This window comes from Lemur catta, chromosome 8, assembly GCF_020740605.2.
Source record: "Lemur catta isolate mLemCat1 chromosome 8, mLemCat1.pri, whole genome shotgun sequence".
NCBI classification, from domain to species: domain Eukaryota; kingdom Metazoa; phylum Chordata; class Mammalia; order Primates; family Lemuridae; genus Lemur; species Lemur catta.
The window spans coordinates 68,732,780-68,750,335 of record NC_059135.1 but is presented as its reverse complement, the minus strand read 5'-3'; the positions used below and the strand labels follow the sequence as shown (position 1 = coordinate 68,750,335).

General features: G+C 32.7%; 1 protein-coding gene across 2 annotated transcripts in view; it reads left to right on the top strand.

The window, feature by feature from the left end:
* The window catches only part of GALNT13 (polypeptide N-acetylgalactosaminyltransferase 13), a 436,774-nt gene that overhangs the window by 223,388 nt on the left and 195,830 nt on the right, over positions 1 to 17,556 (top strand). For both annotated transcript variants that reach the window (XM_045559133.1, XM_045559132.1), the window contains exons 3-5: positions 11,120 to 11,286; positions 11,761 to 11,968; positions 14,606 to 14,776. In XM_045559133.1, the coding sequence (XP_045415089.1) occupies positions 11,120 to 11,286; positions 11,761 to 11,968; positions 14,606 to 14,776 (546 nt within the window). The remainder of the gene's footprint in view (positions 1 to 11,119; positions 11,287 to 11,760; positions 11,969 to 14,605; positions 14,777 to 17,556) is intronic.

The following is a 17,556-nucleotide window of genomic DNA, read 5'->3' as shown; positions in this document are numbered from 1 at the left end:
GTTAGTCATTTGCAAAAAGGTATAATTAGACCCAGTTCTCACATTATATCAAAAGAATAAGCCCCACATCAATCAGCAATCTAATTTTTTTAAAAGAAGCTAAATTCCTCTCTAGCCTGGGTGAAGGTAAATGCTCTGTGTCTGTGGTCATAATGCATATGCAATAACAGAAAATGTTGATACATTCAAATACATGCAATTGAGAAAAAGTGTAAAAAATAAGTAAAATGATAAGACAAATAGCAAAGTGATATAAAATATTGCCAGATATCATCACAGATAAAGGGCTGATATGATATCACTATAAACCTCTCTGAAACATCGAAGGGGTTCAAAGCAAAATGAGCAAATAAACAACAACCCTCCAATACAAAAATGAGCAACACACTAAAATAGATATTCACACACACAAAATGATATAAAATTGACTTTTAGACATATTCAAAAATGTTTGACTTCCTTCTTATTTAGAAAAATACAAGTTAAAGCTTTGCTGAGCTGTCTACTCACCTATCAGACTGGTGAAAATTTTAAAGTATGATAACACATTCTATTTGCAAGTCTATGGGAAAACAGAAACTGTCACCCATTAGTGGGGTGTGAAAGCAAATTGGCACAATTATTATAGTGAGAGATTTGGCAGAGCCTAATAAACTGTATATGCATTTACCTTTGACTCAGCAATTCCACTTCTAGGAATTTACACTCCAGGTCCACTCTAAATATATGAAAAATACATGTACAAGATATATATTTATGGCAACAATCATCAATGAATATATAACTAGTGGGTGAAATTTTGATAAAAATAGGAAAACCTACAGTCTCAAAGTATCTCCTTCCAAGATATTTACTATTCAGGAAAAGTACTTCACAGTGGATAAATTTAGAAGGTACCATCTTACTTAAATGATCAAAGTTAATATAAGTAATGGCACAAATCGACAAAGGTGATATTATGTCATTATAGCCTTTGTTGTATTCTTGCTAAAAAAAATGCTTACCTGAGTCCAGTAATGTGTAAATGATGTGCTTGCTACTGCTATTGATAACTATGGCTGTACTCAATAGGAAAATAATTGTGAAGAGAAAATAAATAAATAATTTATTTTTTTAAAAAACTGGGCATGGAGAAATATTCAAGAAGAGAAATTAATGATGCCTACAGTCTTTTAACTGGCACTTAATTTAGCAGTAATTAAACCTTGCAATTACTATTTGGTATTTTTAAACGTTATTTTAGTAGGTACGACAACATAGTTTCTATACTTAAACTTCTTTACTTATCTCACACATGAGACAACCATAATTTTGTCCTCATTGGTGGATTTAAATGTGTTTGTAGACATAACAAGTAGCATTTAAGTTTCTATTCCATGGAAGCAAAGTATAGTTGTTCCTTGAAGCATTTCTTTAGTGTCAGAAATTCATATTTAATTTCAAAATACTAATTTTATTGAATATCATTTATATTGATTTTATATATGTTGGTATTGATATATAGTGGTTAGTAGTTAGCAAAGATAGAAATAAGTGAAAAAAAAATTATCTGAGCCAAACAGAAAAAAATTTTCGCAAAGCTCACATATTTCACTGCATACAGAGAAACTCTCCATGTTGACCCCATTCAAGTAAAGTGCAGTGACATGCTGGCTTTCTGCCCCACTTCATTCTGTTCCTAATTCTTCATCTAAAGATACAACTGTGCCTCTGGAAACAGAACAAATTATTTTCACAGTCAGAGTGATTTAAGGATTTCTAGGCTCAGGACATTCATGCAGAGTTATCCAGTGTGTGCACTGCACAAAGATACCAGCTGAAGGAGTGAATGGGTTCACTCTGCTTATGATGCTGTGAGGGGCTGTCTCACTGAAAACAGGTGACTTTTTCTGGAAACAAAGAATTAATTTGCTTTTAAGTCTGTGATGGCAGGACTCCACCGTCCAGCAGTGGCACATTTTTCTAATCACACAAAATATGGGCTAGTTGTGGCCCTGATTTTTGTTTGATATGCCCATCTCGTATCTTGCCTGACCCCGTTTATCCTATTCAGTGCCCACTTTGGTTCTGAGATCTAGTTCCTACATCGTGTTCTGATCCATAAACAAAGTCTGTGTCCTATACTTTTGTATCAATATCCTCACTCCAACAACATCGGAATTCCTGCTTCTCCATGAGTGAATTCTTTGCTTTCTGTGACCTCTCATGCATTGCAGTGCTGTATTTCTGAATTCATCCCCTGGATTAGTTCCCTGCTCCTTGATAACATGCCCACAGATATATCAATTTCTGTTAGCATTTCTGCATTTTGCTTGTTGCTAGGCACCCCAAGGCAATGCTCTTGCCCCTTGCCAACTCCAGGATGTACTTGACATAGATTTTTACTGTGAAACATCATATCCTGTCATAATTCCCTGTGGATACAGAGCTTCACTTGACCAATTGGACTTTTATCATCAGTAACTGCATCTTTCCTTAAGAATGCATAGCCTATAATCAATGTATGTTTAGCACATATAAAGTCTTAAAAATTTGCTCAGTATACAAATATTTTATATTAAAAGAATTTTATGGCTGAAAAAGTCTCATTAAAGGAATACTAGGAGGAAAGAGATACTTTCAGGGAAACTTTCAGATTTTGTGTTGAAAACAGTAGCTATAGTATGATAAAGAATTTTAGACACACTTCAGAATGGCTCCATTCTCTCAGTGGGTTGAATTCCCCAACATCCTATTTATATGAGAAGAAAAGGTGAATACACATATAAAATATACTGGGAGATGATTAGGAGAGTGAACAGTTGAATATCTTTGGGGAAAAGTAAGGTTTTATAGAGGAAGTATGACTGAGCCCTAACTTGGACATTATGTGTGAGTGCATCAGGGAAGAAACCAGTCCAAATAGAAAAAAATCCATAGCTAGAAAGAGAGAAAGCAATGAGAGGGCTTCGTTTCCTGAAGGAACATTGAGATGGTCAATGTTGCTGAAGAGTTAAAGGGAATGGTGAGAGAAGGTAACAAGAGGTGAAGCTTAGCTGGATCCTATGGAACCTTCCAATTTTGTCATTAGGCAAAAAAAAAAGAGCCATCAAGAATGTTTGAATTAAGGAGTGGATGTTTAGATTTGCATTTTAGTCTGCAATGAAGAGAATATATTTTGGGTGTCAAGAATATTACACAGATACACTGTATTGACTCCATGCAATAATTTAAAGACTGGTGACTCATGATATCAACATCACCATCATAATGTCAACATCAAATATTTTGGCTCTGTACCTGCGTAGATGGTGGTTTCATTGTTTCAGAGAGGTAAAAAACTTAGCCCACGATCGTCAGTTGACTTAGCTAAGGCCATAAATGAGGGCAGAAGTACCTTATTCATCACCTTAGAAGACATCATGTACCTACTGATACTGGTCCAGAGTCCAGGACTATTGATACAAAATTCATTGTTATTTTTACTAACAAACACAAGAATTTAATCTTATGAATGGTAGTAGTGAGTAATTTTGTAGCAAAGTCACCATGATTATAGTTACCGCATACAATAAACACATTTATTCTAGACAACTAATTGTTAAGTATTTTCGATAACATGAAAGAGTTCTATTCAGAAGTTACACAAGGGGAACCACCTCATAAATTAATGTTCCAAAGCAACCAAGGCTACACCATTTATTTGAATAATATTCTTTTACTTTTAGCTATAGAACTGAATTATAATTATTTCCAAAATTCAGGAGAGTTCTTCACAATGAAAGGATATAAAACTTACCTATACAATGCTCTGGGTTATCTTCCTCATTTTTCTGTCTTGGAAAAAAGACTGTGAACTATTGACATCATGGAAGTAACTCCAGTGGGAACATATGATTGTCATTTATTTGGTAGAAATTAGATCCGTGATAAATTTTATTTTTTAAAATAACCCTGATATCAGCTGAGTATCCCCTGTGTGTTAAAGTCAAGATGAGGTTAGCTTAAACCCCGAAGGAATTATCTTTAGAAATTCAGAGCCTTTCCAAGATTTATTTAATTCTCTGGTAGATGTAACTGTTTTGTGATTGCTTTTGAGGTTGCATTCTCTGTTCCTCACAGATAATGCTCCAATATGTCCAAATAGTAATTATGTTACTTAGGTTTGAGGGGAATATGTTATAATAGAATGACTTGGGGACTCATTTTCTTATAGTCTTTCCCCTCCCTATCCCTTGCTCATTTATTTGCCCTAGTTCTAGAAAAACAAAATCAATTAAAGATATGAAAATAACATAAAAACATTGGTATTTATACACCTGTAGTTCATATTATAATAATGCAAAAGAGAGACTAAGGAATTGATCTGATAATTCCATACAATAACCTCCCTTATTGCGAAGATAGCATTTATTCAACTTCTTATTAAATCCATTTTTGTGACATGCAGAATGCTAGATTCTGGAGAGGCGGCGATAAATAAGATGAACCTCCCCACTTTCCTTCCTTTGAAGGATCCCCCTAGTTGATTGGATTATATAGATCTATTGTGAAAGAGTATAATAAGTAAAAAGATTGAGACATATGCAAGGTATAAGGCCAGGGAAGGGGGCCTGAATAGTCTTCTATGGGATTAGGGAAGGGTAGAGAAAGAAATCCCTGGCTTCCTGCTCCTGTTTTCTTTAGCACAGCTATGTCCCACCTGAAATCCCTGTAGTATATTTCAGACAGAAGCCAAGAAGTAAGGGAGCCGTGTAAACACATCCTGTCCAGTGACACTGCCGTCACTTCTATCAATACACGGAGGAAAACAGAAGGACCATGGAATGGATCTGGTAGCAAATAGACCAAGGATGAGTGCAGTATCAACCTAAATTTTAAAATAAAGGTGTTTGGGGCAGATAAACAAAAATCTGTTTTTTTGAAAAAAAATTGAATTACACAAGTAATTATGACATAGAAACTTGCTTTTGAAAGGCTTAGCACATTGTAAATATAAATCAACATTTAGAAACCCATGCAAAATTGAGTGCTTCATTTTACTTGAGGCCCCAGGCTTTTCAATTATTATGAAAGAACCACTTTCCAGTTGCCCAAGTTTTCATTGCATGGATGCATTGGAGAATGATGAAATTTCTCTCTGTGAATATGAATGTTAATGACTGAGAAATACAGAAACCACACATAATTCCGCAATTCCCATAGCTCTTAAAATATATAGAGGACTTGCATTGCAAGTCTTTGTTTTAACTACTGTTATTAATCTTCTTTGATTAAGGCAGTAAAAGGTAACCACTGACTCACTGAGCAGCAATCCAACAAGTCATGCAAACTGTAGTGTTGACAGCCTTTGTTTGGAGTCCTAAATTGATTATGTCTAACTAAACCACTGTGTTATTATGGATTCTTTGTGATTTTACATTCTCATCTTATAGTCAGTTTTTCTTTCTTTGATGTGGCCTGTTGTTTTCAGTAGCGTATCTGAAAACATCAGTATGGTTTGGAAAGGATAAAATCAAATTGTAACAGTTTATGTTCCCATAATGCATGCATAGCCAAGGGGGGGAAAGAAGATAAATAGATACACTATGTCATGGTATTTCCATGTTACAGACATGGGAAATATGATTCTACCCTCATCTTCTCTCCAAAATAGAACAGCTGGATTTCTTTTTTCCATATATTTGTAAATCAACAGCTAATTGAACTTTGGAAGGACATTAAGTGTACGTCCAGATGACAGAAGAGATTGTGAATGAAGTGGAGAAGACTTTCTGACCCCCCCTGCTGACAATTACAGGAAACAGTGTCTTCTCACTTGCATCCAATAGAAACACAAAATGAGACGTTCACCTCATGTATCTAATTTTAAAACATTGATGTAAACCAAAAGGTTTTACATATAAAAAAAATCTTTCTGTTAAATAACTTTAGGTAACAGTTCTCAACTTTGGCTGCGCATTAAAATTCCCAAGGAAGATTTATTTTAATCTCATTACCTATGGCCACACACACTTTTATCAGAATCTCTGTAACTGAAACCCACACACCAGTAATTTTTCAAGCTCTTGGGTAATTCCAACATGCAGTCAAGAGTAAGAGCCACAGATATATCATTATAGAATTAAATGGAAACAAGCTTTCACTTCCTTGCAAGTATTATAAATTCAGCATGTCAAAATGTAGTGTTTATGTGAAATGTTGCCATGATAAAACTTATGTTTTCACTGGAATACGAGATTTCAGGCACTTGATTTGACAAGTGGACATCCAATATTTTTTTTTCAGATTGATGAAAATTTCAATTGCAGTCTGCCACATTTAATCTCAAAGTTAATTACATATACATTGTGCTCCAAAATAATGTCAATTTCTGCCAATTTCATTTAGATGTTTACATAAAAAAACAATGTTTTCATAGGGCTTGCTGCTGAAAGAGTATTTGGTCTGTATGTATGTAATTTCAATGAAAGCTGATACTCTATGCTTAGTTTTAATGAAATGATCCTAGGGAAATGGTTATTTTCCTATCTGATATAAAGATACATATCTGAAAGTTTCTTAAGACATATTTTAAAGAAATTCAAATTTTTTTCTAATTTTTCTGATTTTTGTCATCTTTTTATAAACAATATCATTTAACTTTTGATATGGCCTATAAAATAATTTGGGGCAGAAATTGTTACTATTATTAAATAATTTTATTACTTTCTTATTATTTCTTTATTATGCAGAGTATTAAAATAGCTATGTGACTTGAGACTTGCACCTTGTGAAATGAAGGTTTGAATTAGTCAATATTGAGAGTCCTTTCCAATTCTACCATTTAGAGATTCTGAACTTTGCAGTGTTAAACCAAGCAATGTCTACTACACATTTTAGATAAGACCTTTGCAATTACCCACTTCAATCTTATTATGTAAAAGATATGTAAACTGAGGTGAAAAGTGGTAAAATTATTCTTTTATTATCACAAAGAACAAGCTGTTTGTTATGTATCAGGGAGAATACATTATTAGCCAAATCTCGTCTATTTATTGCAAGCATTTACCGCCACAACCATTGTATAGGTTCCTTGTTTTGTTTTTTTGTTTGTTTGTTTTGAATTATTTCCTTAGATCCTTATTGCCTTAGATCCTAGGGCATTTTTTAAAACACACAATACTTTAAGTACTTTTTCTTGGCTAAACAACAACAAAAATTATTATATTCACTTATTCTAAGATGTTCACTTTTTCATTTTGCACGTCTAAAATCAGGATGTGTTTTATAGTCAATGATTCATTACAATCATTGTCTAGTAGCTGACAGTTGTTATGGAGGCAATATTTCTTAAGCTTCTCTTAACATGGGCATATCTGTTCTACAGTCATTGCTTCAGCTAAGTTATGTGTACTCTTTATATTATGTGAACTCTTTACATATTACGTGCATTGAGTTTACCTGGCATTCACCATTTCTTCAAAAAGATTACATAATGATTCAGTATTAGAACACGAAGTTATTGTCTAAAAAGAAAAGGAAACAGCAGTAAGAATTAAATTTCATATAATTAAGCAAATATTTGTTATTGGAGCAATGCCTATAGTTCTGTATTTTCTTGCTAATCAACAGCTGACTGACTTATATGGCTTTGCTTCTTATCATGTCTACCATGGGCCAGGAATGTGGGCAACACCAGGGATCTTATTATAAATGCAGAATCTTGGGCTCATACCAGATCTACTGAATCAGAATCTGCATTTTAACAAGATACCCACATAATTCATTTGCACATCAAAGGCATAAATTCATAGCACCAAGAAAGATATTCACAAGAAAATGAAGCTGTTTTATATTTTGTTACTGAGGTATGTGCCAAATCTTTGCCTCTCATAAACTAGGCAATACTACTTAATGCTAGAGAAACCCCTTAGAATAGGTGAAAGAAACTTCAAAGCAACAAGAAACTGGTGTGACTGATTCATAAATCAAGCATAACAATATTGATAGAAATTTATGTCCAAAATATTTTAAAACTTTTTCTATAAGTTTTATTAAAGTATTAAATAGATTCTAATGTTAAGAAAGCATTGTGCTATAGTTTATTTGACTACATTTTTTTTTCTTTCCTCCTGGTAAATAAAAGGGTAGTTTATCTTACCATAGGTGAAACAATCACTTTGATGAAATACAGACAACACCAGTTCAGTGTGTCACAAACTCATCAGGAATCATGACAAGCATAATTCTTGTTTATACAAGTCTGTGCATTTAAGATAGCTGGACAAACTGACATATATAATAAAATGATTATTTGTATAGATTATTTGTATAGATTAAGATTATTTGTATAGATTATTTGTATAGATTTGTATATATTAAGAATTATCATATATATTATTATATTATATACAAAATCTTTTCTGCTAAAATATTAACTTTTTTCCCAGCTTTATTGAGGTATACTTAACAAATAAAAATTATATGAGCTTAAGATCTGTGACTTGATGTTTTTAATATGTATGTATATATATGCACAGTGTTAAATGATTATCACATTCAAGTTAATTAACATATCTGTCATCTCACAGCTTTATAATTTTTTTATTTGTGGAGAGAAGACTTAAGATCAACTCTCTTATTACATTTCAAATACAGTATACAATATAGTATTAACTCTAGTCATGCTGTACATAATCAGATCTCCCAAACTTACTCATCCCACATAATTGAACCTTTGTACCTTTTGATGAATGTTTGCATCGAAAGAAGAGGAAGAATTAATAAAAAATATTAGTCACATTTCATTTTATGCTACATTAAATTATGAAATAGTGGAAATTTTATCTAAGTAAACATGCTAGCTGCATTAATAGTAAATTAATTCATTATAACTCTACACATATAATGAATATAAAATTAACATTTGTGAGTGGATTTTTTAATCACAAAAATAAAGCTTGATAGAAATAGTTTTAAGATGCTGGAATCTAAATATCTACTTTTAGTTTGATTTTTAAATACTTTATCTAATTGTTGACATTTAGCATAACATACAAAAAAATTTGATTTAAACAAAATCTCTTTTTTCCAAATGATGCTGAGCAGCGTTTATTGACTGTAATCCTTGGATAGAACCAGTGGCCATTAGCTGTTGGCTGTTGGATTGCTTTCAGCCAGTTTGTCCAGCTTTACTTCTTTGATGACAATAATTATCATTCCCATAATTTTTGCTTTGCATACTAAAAGTGGTGGGATTTTTTAATAAGGCAGAAGAATGAAGGTTTGAGAAAAATGGTGAAGAGAACCTTTCTCATTTGCCAACCTGGCTTTCTAAGTTCATTTGGTGGTGAGCTACATGGAGGTGAAAGTTCTATAGAGATGAGGCACATAGAAATCATTTCAATCTGGCCCCCTCAATGAGAAGCGATGACTACAAATCCAACTACTTTTCCCACCCCCTACATTTTGATTTTCTTATATGCACAGTATCTTTTGTATTGTGGATGTTTAATGAATTTGCTTTCAAATAATATGTGCTGGAAAAAAGTTATACTTGAAGTATATGTACATTTTTCCCTGGCTGTCTTACAAGAGATGTTGCTGAATCTCAACGGGCATACAATCAGTATTCCTTTTTTATTATTTGTCTTTGTCTCCCACATTTTGTGGTCTTTTTTTCACTCACTTCTGAAGGAAACTAATTTTAACAATGCTGTGTTGTGTCATGTATTAGGCCATTGATAGTGGCAGGAAATATCATCTGTTTTCTTTTATGGAAACATTTTAATCCTCTAGCTCTTCAGAATATTTTACATGAAAAAATAACCTAAGGAGACTAAACTGCTATTACAGCTCCAGATACCCCATGACATTTTGTTTTTATAATCTATAATCACAGTGATTTAAAATTACGTGACAGAAATGTCTGAATGTTGACAAGTTGACAGGAACAACGAATAACTGCATGTTAAATTTGGTATGACCACATAGAGCTCTGCACATAGTATTTATGCAAGCGTACCTTTTTGGATTGATTGCTTGAAAAGAAAAACCTGGACTTGTTTGGACTTACAAGCAAAGTTAAAAGCTTTTCTCAAAACATTAAGTATTAAAAGTAATGACAATTATGGTGCAGCCACTTACTAATCAGTGTGTTCCAGGTACCAGCAGCATCTGAATCATCTGGGGGCTTTTTAGAAATGCAGAATCTCAGGGTCCACCCCAGACCTAATGAAGTAGAATCTGATTTTTTTTATTTCAGCATATTATGGGGGTACAAATGTTTAGGTTACATATATTGCCTTTGCCCCACCCGAGTCAGAGCTTCAAGCGTGTCCATCCCCCAGACGGTGCTCACCGCACCCCCTCCCACCTGCCCGACACCTGATGAATGTTACTACTATATGCCCACATAAATGTTGATAAGTTAATGCCAATTTTATGGTGAGTACATGTGGTGCTTGTTTTATCCCTATGTGACTGCCCCCTATATACATTAATGTTTGAAAAGTGATGGGAGCCCATTCCTTTTCCTCATCTTCAGGAATTAAGGAGATTTTAAGAGGCAGGATGCATTTAATAGATTCTGAATATAGAGGAAACATATTTTCTTGAAAGTAAGCATGGTTTATAGCATTCTCAAATGGAATAAAAAGCATTCATGACTACATTTCAGAACAGAAAAATAATCTTGGTTTTACATGCTTCAAAGCCCTGTGGACCCATGGCTATCTATGTTCTTACGACTTCTTGAGTTATACAATAATTCTCTTTTTCTAAACAAAGAATAAAATTATATTCACTAAATGAATTCATCTCTCCCTGTTGTACCTGGTCTTTTATTGACAATCTGCCTCAGAATGTTATTTTAGCTTTCTTATATTTTTCTTAGACCTGTGGAAATCAGGAAATCATGCTGCTTTGTTCCCTCCAGGAGTTAAAATAAAATATTAGTAATTATGCATATTTAATTTTCAAAATGCCAAGTGATTACTCACAACACTTATAAAAAGGAAAATGATTTTAGATATTCATAAAACATTTCCTTAGTAAGAAGCTTGCACTTCTGAAGTTATGTTATTATTGATGTTTCTTATTATAATGATCAGGATGAGAAATGAATTTATTAACATCCCTCTTCTTTCTTCTTTTCCAGATGCAAGACAAAAGTCTACCCTGATGAACTTCCAAACACAAGTGTGGTCATTGTGTTTCATAATGAAGCCTGGAGCACTCTCCTTAGAACAGTCTACAGTGTGATAAATCGTTCCCCACACTATCTGCTCTCTGAGGTCATCTTGGTAGATGATGCCAGTGAAAGAGGTATAACCTATTTTTCTTGTATTTTTAATTAGAAAGTTTTATTATAGTCAAAAAGATAACTAGGCAAAGCTCTATATTTGCTTCATAATTTTATTAATCCTGCAACTACCTATCAAATTTTCATAAATATATCTTATCGATGCCAACTCCAGAACGGGTAAACTAATTCTTTTAGTTTCTCTCATGATTCTATTTGGCACTTACTAACCTAAAAAATCAGCCAATGTGACTTTCAAAGATGTTTCTTTTTTTTCCCGCAACTCAATTGATCATATTGTGAGCATTTATGTGACTTTGTGGATCTGTGACAGTAATTAACTGAGGAAATCTCTATTATTTATTTCATCTAATACAAAAACATTTGATGGGAGCTGGCCACCATTTCTGTGTACTGAATATATATCTCAGCAGGATCTCTGCTATGTCTTTAAACAGTTTCAAATTTTTCTTATAAATTCTTATTGCATGTTACAGATTTTCTCAAGTTGACATTAGAGAATTATGTGAAAAATTTAGAAGTGCCAGTAAAAATCATTAGGATGGAAGAGCGCTCTGGGTTAATACGTGCCCGTCTTCGAGGAGCAGCTGCTTCAAAAGGGCAGGTCATAACTTTTCTTGATGCACACTGTGAATGCACGTTGGGATGGCTGGAGCCCTTGCTGGCAAGAATAAAGGAAGACAGGTAAGAATTCATGTGTTATGTCTGCATGGGTCATGATTGAATGTTAGGATGGTTCCAGATGTCCATCAGAATTTCTCTTCCAAGTTGCTATTTTCAGGTTTATTTTATAGCTTTTTAAAAAAGCAGCTCCCACTCTTATTTAATAAAATAAGACTGGCTTATTCATGCTGTATGTGGATATTTGATTAAGAAATAGTCAAATAATTCAAAAAATAAAAACTGTGTTGAATATTCATTTTTTAGGTGAAGGAAATCAATTCCATCTGAAATAGTACTATATAACACATATTTTCAAAGAACCTGTTTGCGTCCTCATAACCACCCTGTGAGATAGGTAATGTAGACATTCTTATCTGTACCTAATAATAGGAAGGAACAAAGAAGTTACGTAGTTTGCCCCAGTAGTTGGAAGTGCTGGGAACAGTTCAGTTCTTCCCACTCCCTTAAGTGTTCTTTGTGCTACCTCAGTGCCCTTAGTCAGTCTAGTTCAAATTCACGTTGAAGATCTTAAAAATACATGTGCGTGCACACTCACACCACTGAAATGCAATTGGGATTTAAAAAAATAAGAACCACAAGAGAACACAATTATAAGTTTGATAATTTAAACAATGTTGCCATTTTATACATACAAATTGTGAAATCTGAAAAGTTGAATAACATTTTACAGAAATTAAGAACACTTATACATGCCTACAGTTATTTCTGATGATGATGCTGTGAATGAAGTACAAGCTTCTTTTTGGCAAATATTCATACACATTGGTGATAAACGAGTATAATTCCTAAGCACTCAGTGAAGATAACTAACATTAAATGCTCTCTCATGTAATAATAAGGCATTACATAACACCTTGCTTGCATAGTCATTTCATCTACAGTAAAAAAGTCTTTCTGGAGTTGAAGTTTTTAATTGGATATTCAAGACAGGAGCTGCTTAGTCTGAGTTTGATCAGCCACATCACTGAAACGGCAGGATTTGGTACTTGCTAGGAAGATGGATAGAGGCTGTCAGCAAAATGAACCACAGCCGTTGTAGAAATCAGTAGAAACCTTTTAGTCAACTGAGTGTAGCACATGGCTAATAACATTTTTCCACTCTGTGTATTGTACAGTATCCACAGGAGAGGAAGACTGGCAAAGTATTAGTAAAGTGAACTTAGAACATCTTGAATGCATTTCCTGGCAACTTTTCATGCATTATTGCTGCTTTTTTACACGTTTCATATTCAACTTAGTGAATTTTTAATATAATGTTTCAATATGGTCATGCATAGATCATTTATGAACTAACAACATAATTACATTCTATTTACATATAATAAACCCTAATCTATTTTCCTGATTATAAATTCTAAGTTTCCATAACTAGATAACAAAGTCTATTCAAGGTTATTAGACCTAATTTCTTCTCCCCACAAGTTAAATCATTAAATCTAAAAAAGAAAGAAAAATATTGATTTTCTTGGGTCCAGAGTTACCAAGAAGCTTTTCCAAGACTAGATGAATCTTATTGATTTCAGAGAACTTCAGGCTTTGGACAATTGTATGGAATATAAGACTCAATTGAAAATGAACATTGGAAATACTGGTGTTACAAACCAAGAATAAACAATGAATAATATTTCTTTGCCTTCCACATCTATGGGTGATTCAAAGACTACTTGTATATTTACCTTGGATATGAAAAACAATCTCTGGTCTTCAGAATTAGCTAGATCCATTTCAATCTTCGGTAGACCTGAACATTTACTTATGGATATGACAGAAGGTTGGTTCCATGATAAAATACACAAGCTGGGAGTAGAGGGAAGAACAGGAAAAATCACAACAAGGATTAAGAGAGTACCTAATGATTTCTTCAAGTGAAATTTTCTTATCCTAGAAAACTACCATGAAGAACACCACAAACCTCCTGGACCTTCCTCTTACTTTAAGAAAAATGGAATAAAACAACACCAGAGACTGAAGTTACTTATCTTTCTCTATTTTAAAATAGCATCTAGATTGTGACTGTAAACTCTTACTACTAGGACAATTCACTCAGAAATTGTCATGACCCTACTATCCTTCAGAGAAAGCATTTGCTTATACTGATAGATCATGATTTTTACTGTTGCTGTCCTTCATTGATTTTTGTTTTTTCCTAGTAGGTGTTGTTTCCATGAAGATTTTCTCAGAACTATTTCTTTAAAATAATCTACCCTATTTAAAATGCAAACTATCAGATCTAATTTGCCATCATCCATTCTTCACTCCCTGAATGCTGTTGCTTTACAGTGGGTTATAGTTAAAATGATGCATAATCTCAAAGCAGCTCTACTAATCATGCTGTGGGTGGAGGTTTTATGAAAAATAGACCATGCTCATCCTGCTGAGTTTGTATACTTAGAATGCATTTGGAAATCAGCTTGAAGGTCTATTAGTATATTTGATTAGATTTCACATGATAGTGTAAAGTAGGAAGATATAGTCAAAGGAAATAAATCCACAGAGAAGAGGGATAAAATGAAACTAAAGACATGCTGAAGTCACAAAATAATTAAATTTCATCATATCAGCTATAATCAGTTTGAAGAAGATAATGTAATGTTTAAATTATCATTTATATGTACATTGGTTTTAATTTTTCTTCAGGAAAACAGTTGTATGCCCTATCATCGATGTGATTAGTGATGATACCTTTGAGTATATGGCTGGGTCAGACATGACTTATGGGGGTTTTAACTGGAAACTGAATTTCCGCTGGTATCCTGTTCCCCAAAGAGAAATGGATAGGAGGAAAGGAGACAGAACATTACCTGTCAGGTATGTAGATCATTTCTTCCAAAGGATTGTGTGCATGTTCCCATAATAATTAAGGAATATTATATGTTTGTGTTTCTTATTTTTTATTATTTTAAAGTCATATACTTATTCAGATACAAATATACACATTATGAAGTTTTATATGATTATATAAAAATCAATGGCAATATAAAATCTAGTTTAAATTAGCATAAGCAAACATAAGTACTGGCAGAATTACCAAAAATCTTTTAAAGCATTATGTATTCTTAAATTCAAGATATTTTTATTATGAATTTTCTAAAGTGACAGAAATGTGCTAGCCTTGACACTCCAAGTAAGTATATATCTTACTTAAAAATATATGCTTTATAAAAGAAGTGTTCTCAAAATTGAAATCCAAAAATGTTTTAGATGTCTAAATTTCTAAATATTTTAAATTTACCATGTTTCAAGAGCTATCTTCCTTATAGGTTCAAGAGATCCATTTGGAAAATTTTAATGTATTAGGAATTATGAAGGATTTGTTTGTTACAAATTACTTCAGCTAGTACTTAATTTGAAACATTTATTAGTAAAACATGGGCTTACTCTGAATACAAACAGGGAATATCGTATGCATTTTTAATTGTCTAGGTAAGTATTATGCACTTTATTAACACAAAAGTGTCACCTTCCTACTTTAATATATTACTGTGGACTTCTTACCTGCAGCTAAAAATTGATTTCCTGAAAAATATTTTGGGAGGTGTTCACTAGTTTAGCTTTTTAAAAGTGAATTTGGCAAATTATCATTTTGTTGGGACAATAGAGGAATACCCTAACATTCTAAAACAATATACAGTAAGTCCTCACTTAATGTTGTCCTCAGGTTCTTGGAAACTGTGACGCTAAGAGAAATGACTGACAGCAGGTCCTCTAATAATGTTGTTTATTTCAATGTTGTTTCTGTGTAACATTAATGAGAAAAATTTTTGTACTTCATTTTACTTAAAGTTGCAGTTTCTAAGAACCTATTAATGACATTAAGTGAGGATTTACTTTATATATAATCCATTATCTAGACAAGAATGCCTGGTAACCTACTGAGGGGATGACTTACCTATTGTCAACTATTGTCAACTGCATAATTATATAATGAATTGATTAAAATTAAACTCTAAAAATTGGCCAATAGAAAAGAACAGCTACAATTATTTGTTATCAAACAATTAAATATTGGGATCTGTTAACCTCTTAAGGAGATCTATTAATACTACATCAAAGAGAAAAATAAAATGTGGCTCCTCACATTTGCATAAAGTCATGTAAATTATCATGTCAATATATGAAATGTGATTTAGTAGTCCTTAAATCTTGTTTAATTTTCAAATTCACCAAGTGTGATTGATTTTTGCCTTAACAACCTGAGGAAATACAGTGGCTTATATTACCATCAATTATTATAAATGCTATTTTCCCAAATTCTCCTTATATTTAGTGTTAGCTGATTTTTAAACTTTAGATACCAAGTGAAAACTATCAAAATGCTTGATCAATACACTTAAATATAGATAATGTGCTTATTCCTTTGAAAATGATCTTTACAGGCATGCATATTTGCACTCATTAAAAACACATTGGCAAAATACATGCTTTAACTTTATTTTCTCACAGTCAAAGGTAGATAATAAGAGGTAGCCAAAATTCATAGTAAGAAACTACTGATCTCATTCATAAAATAAAGATCCGTATAGAAATCAATGATTATTACTTATCTTTTATCAACTAAAACAAAGGATGAATCATCTAACTTGCTATATTTTAACGACAAGTTTTGGCTTTATTGTAGTAACATGAAAACTGACAAAATCTCAGTATATTTGGTTTGCCTCAGTAAATACACATCATTCCATTTTCTAAAATGCTGAGGAAGCTGGAGCAAGAGAAACAGAGAAGCCTCAGTCTTTGCTGAAGTTTCTAGATTTTTATGGCAAAAGGTTAATTAATTCACAGACTCTGTTGTAACAGCCAGGAGGTAATTTTCATCAGCATAGCTGTAATGTGAACTTTCTTCCTACTTGTAATCTATTACTTGAAGACGTGATCATTTTTCTCACATTTGTACAAACAGATAAATCATGCTAGGTGTTGAAGATAAATTTTTTTTCTACTTGATTAACAGAATTCTGAATAGCTAAAGTGATTAAAATGAAGTTGAAATTTTAGTTTTCTTTGTGCAAGGCTTCATTTAAAATGTCAGTTATGACAGAACTTTGTAGTCATTATAATTGGCTAGTCATCATTTAGAAATACAATCATGCATCTGCATACATTGGGAACCAACTTGCACTTATGACCTAAACTCAGTTATACCACATTTAAACATTTAAAGTACAGCTTATAACGGCTTTTTTTTTTTTTTTCCTTTGGAGATAGTCTCACTCTGTTGCCCCATGTAGAGTGCAGTGGCATCATCATAGCTCAATTATTCTATTGTCAACCACTGGGTTTTGATATTTTCATTTTCATAATGAATTGAGTTTGTGAAATACTTGGTGTTTTTGAAATTGTGAATATGTAATGACAATATACATAATCCTGAATATATAGTTTTCTTTAATCAGTAAAGTTTCCTTGACATTTTAGTGGCTAAATTATATGACATTTCAGGAGTATCTCAATTATGTGTGTAACAATAGAATAATCAACTTGTTAAACGAAAGGTCATAAACTAGTAGTTTGTGTGCTAAGTGTGCTCTGTAGAAGTGTTTCATTCGGCCTACATAATGTTTAACATTTTCAATAATTACCAACATTTT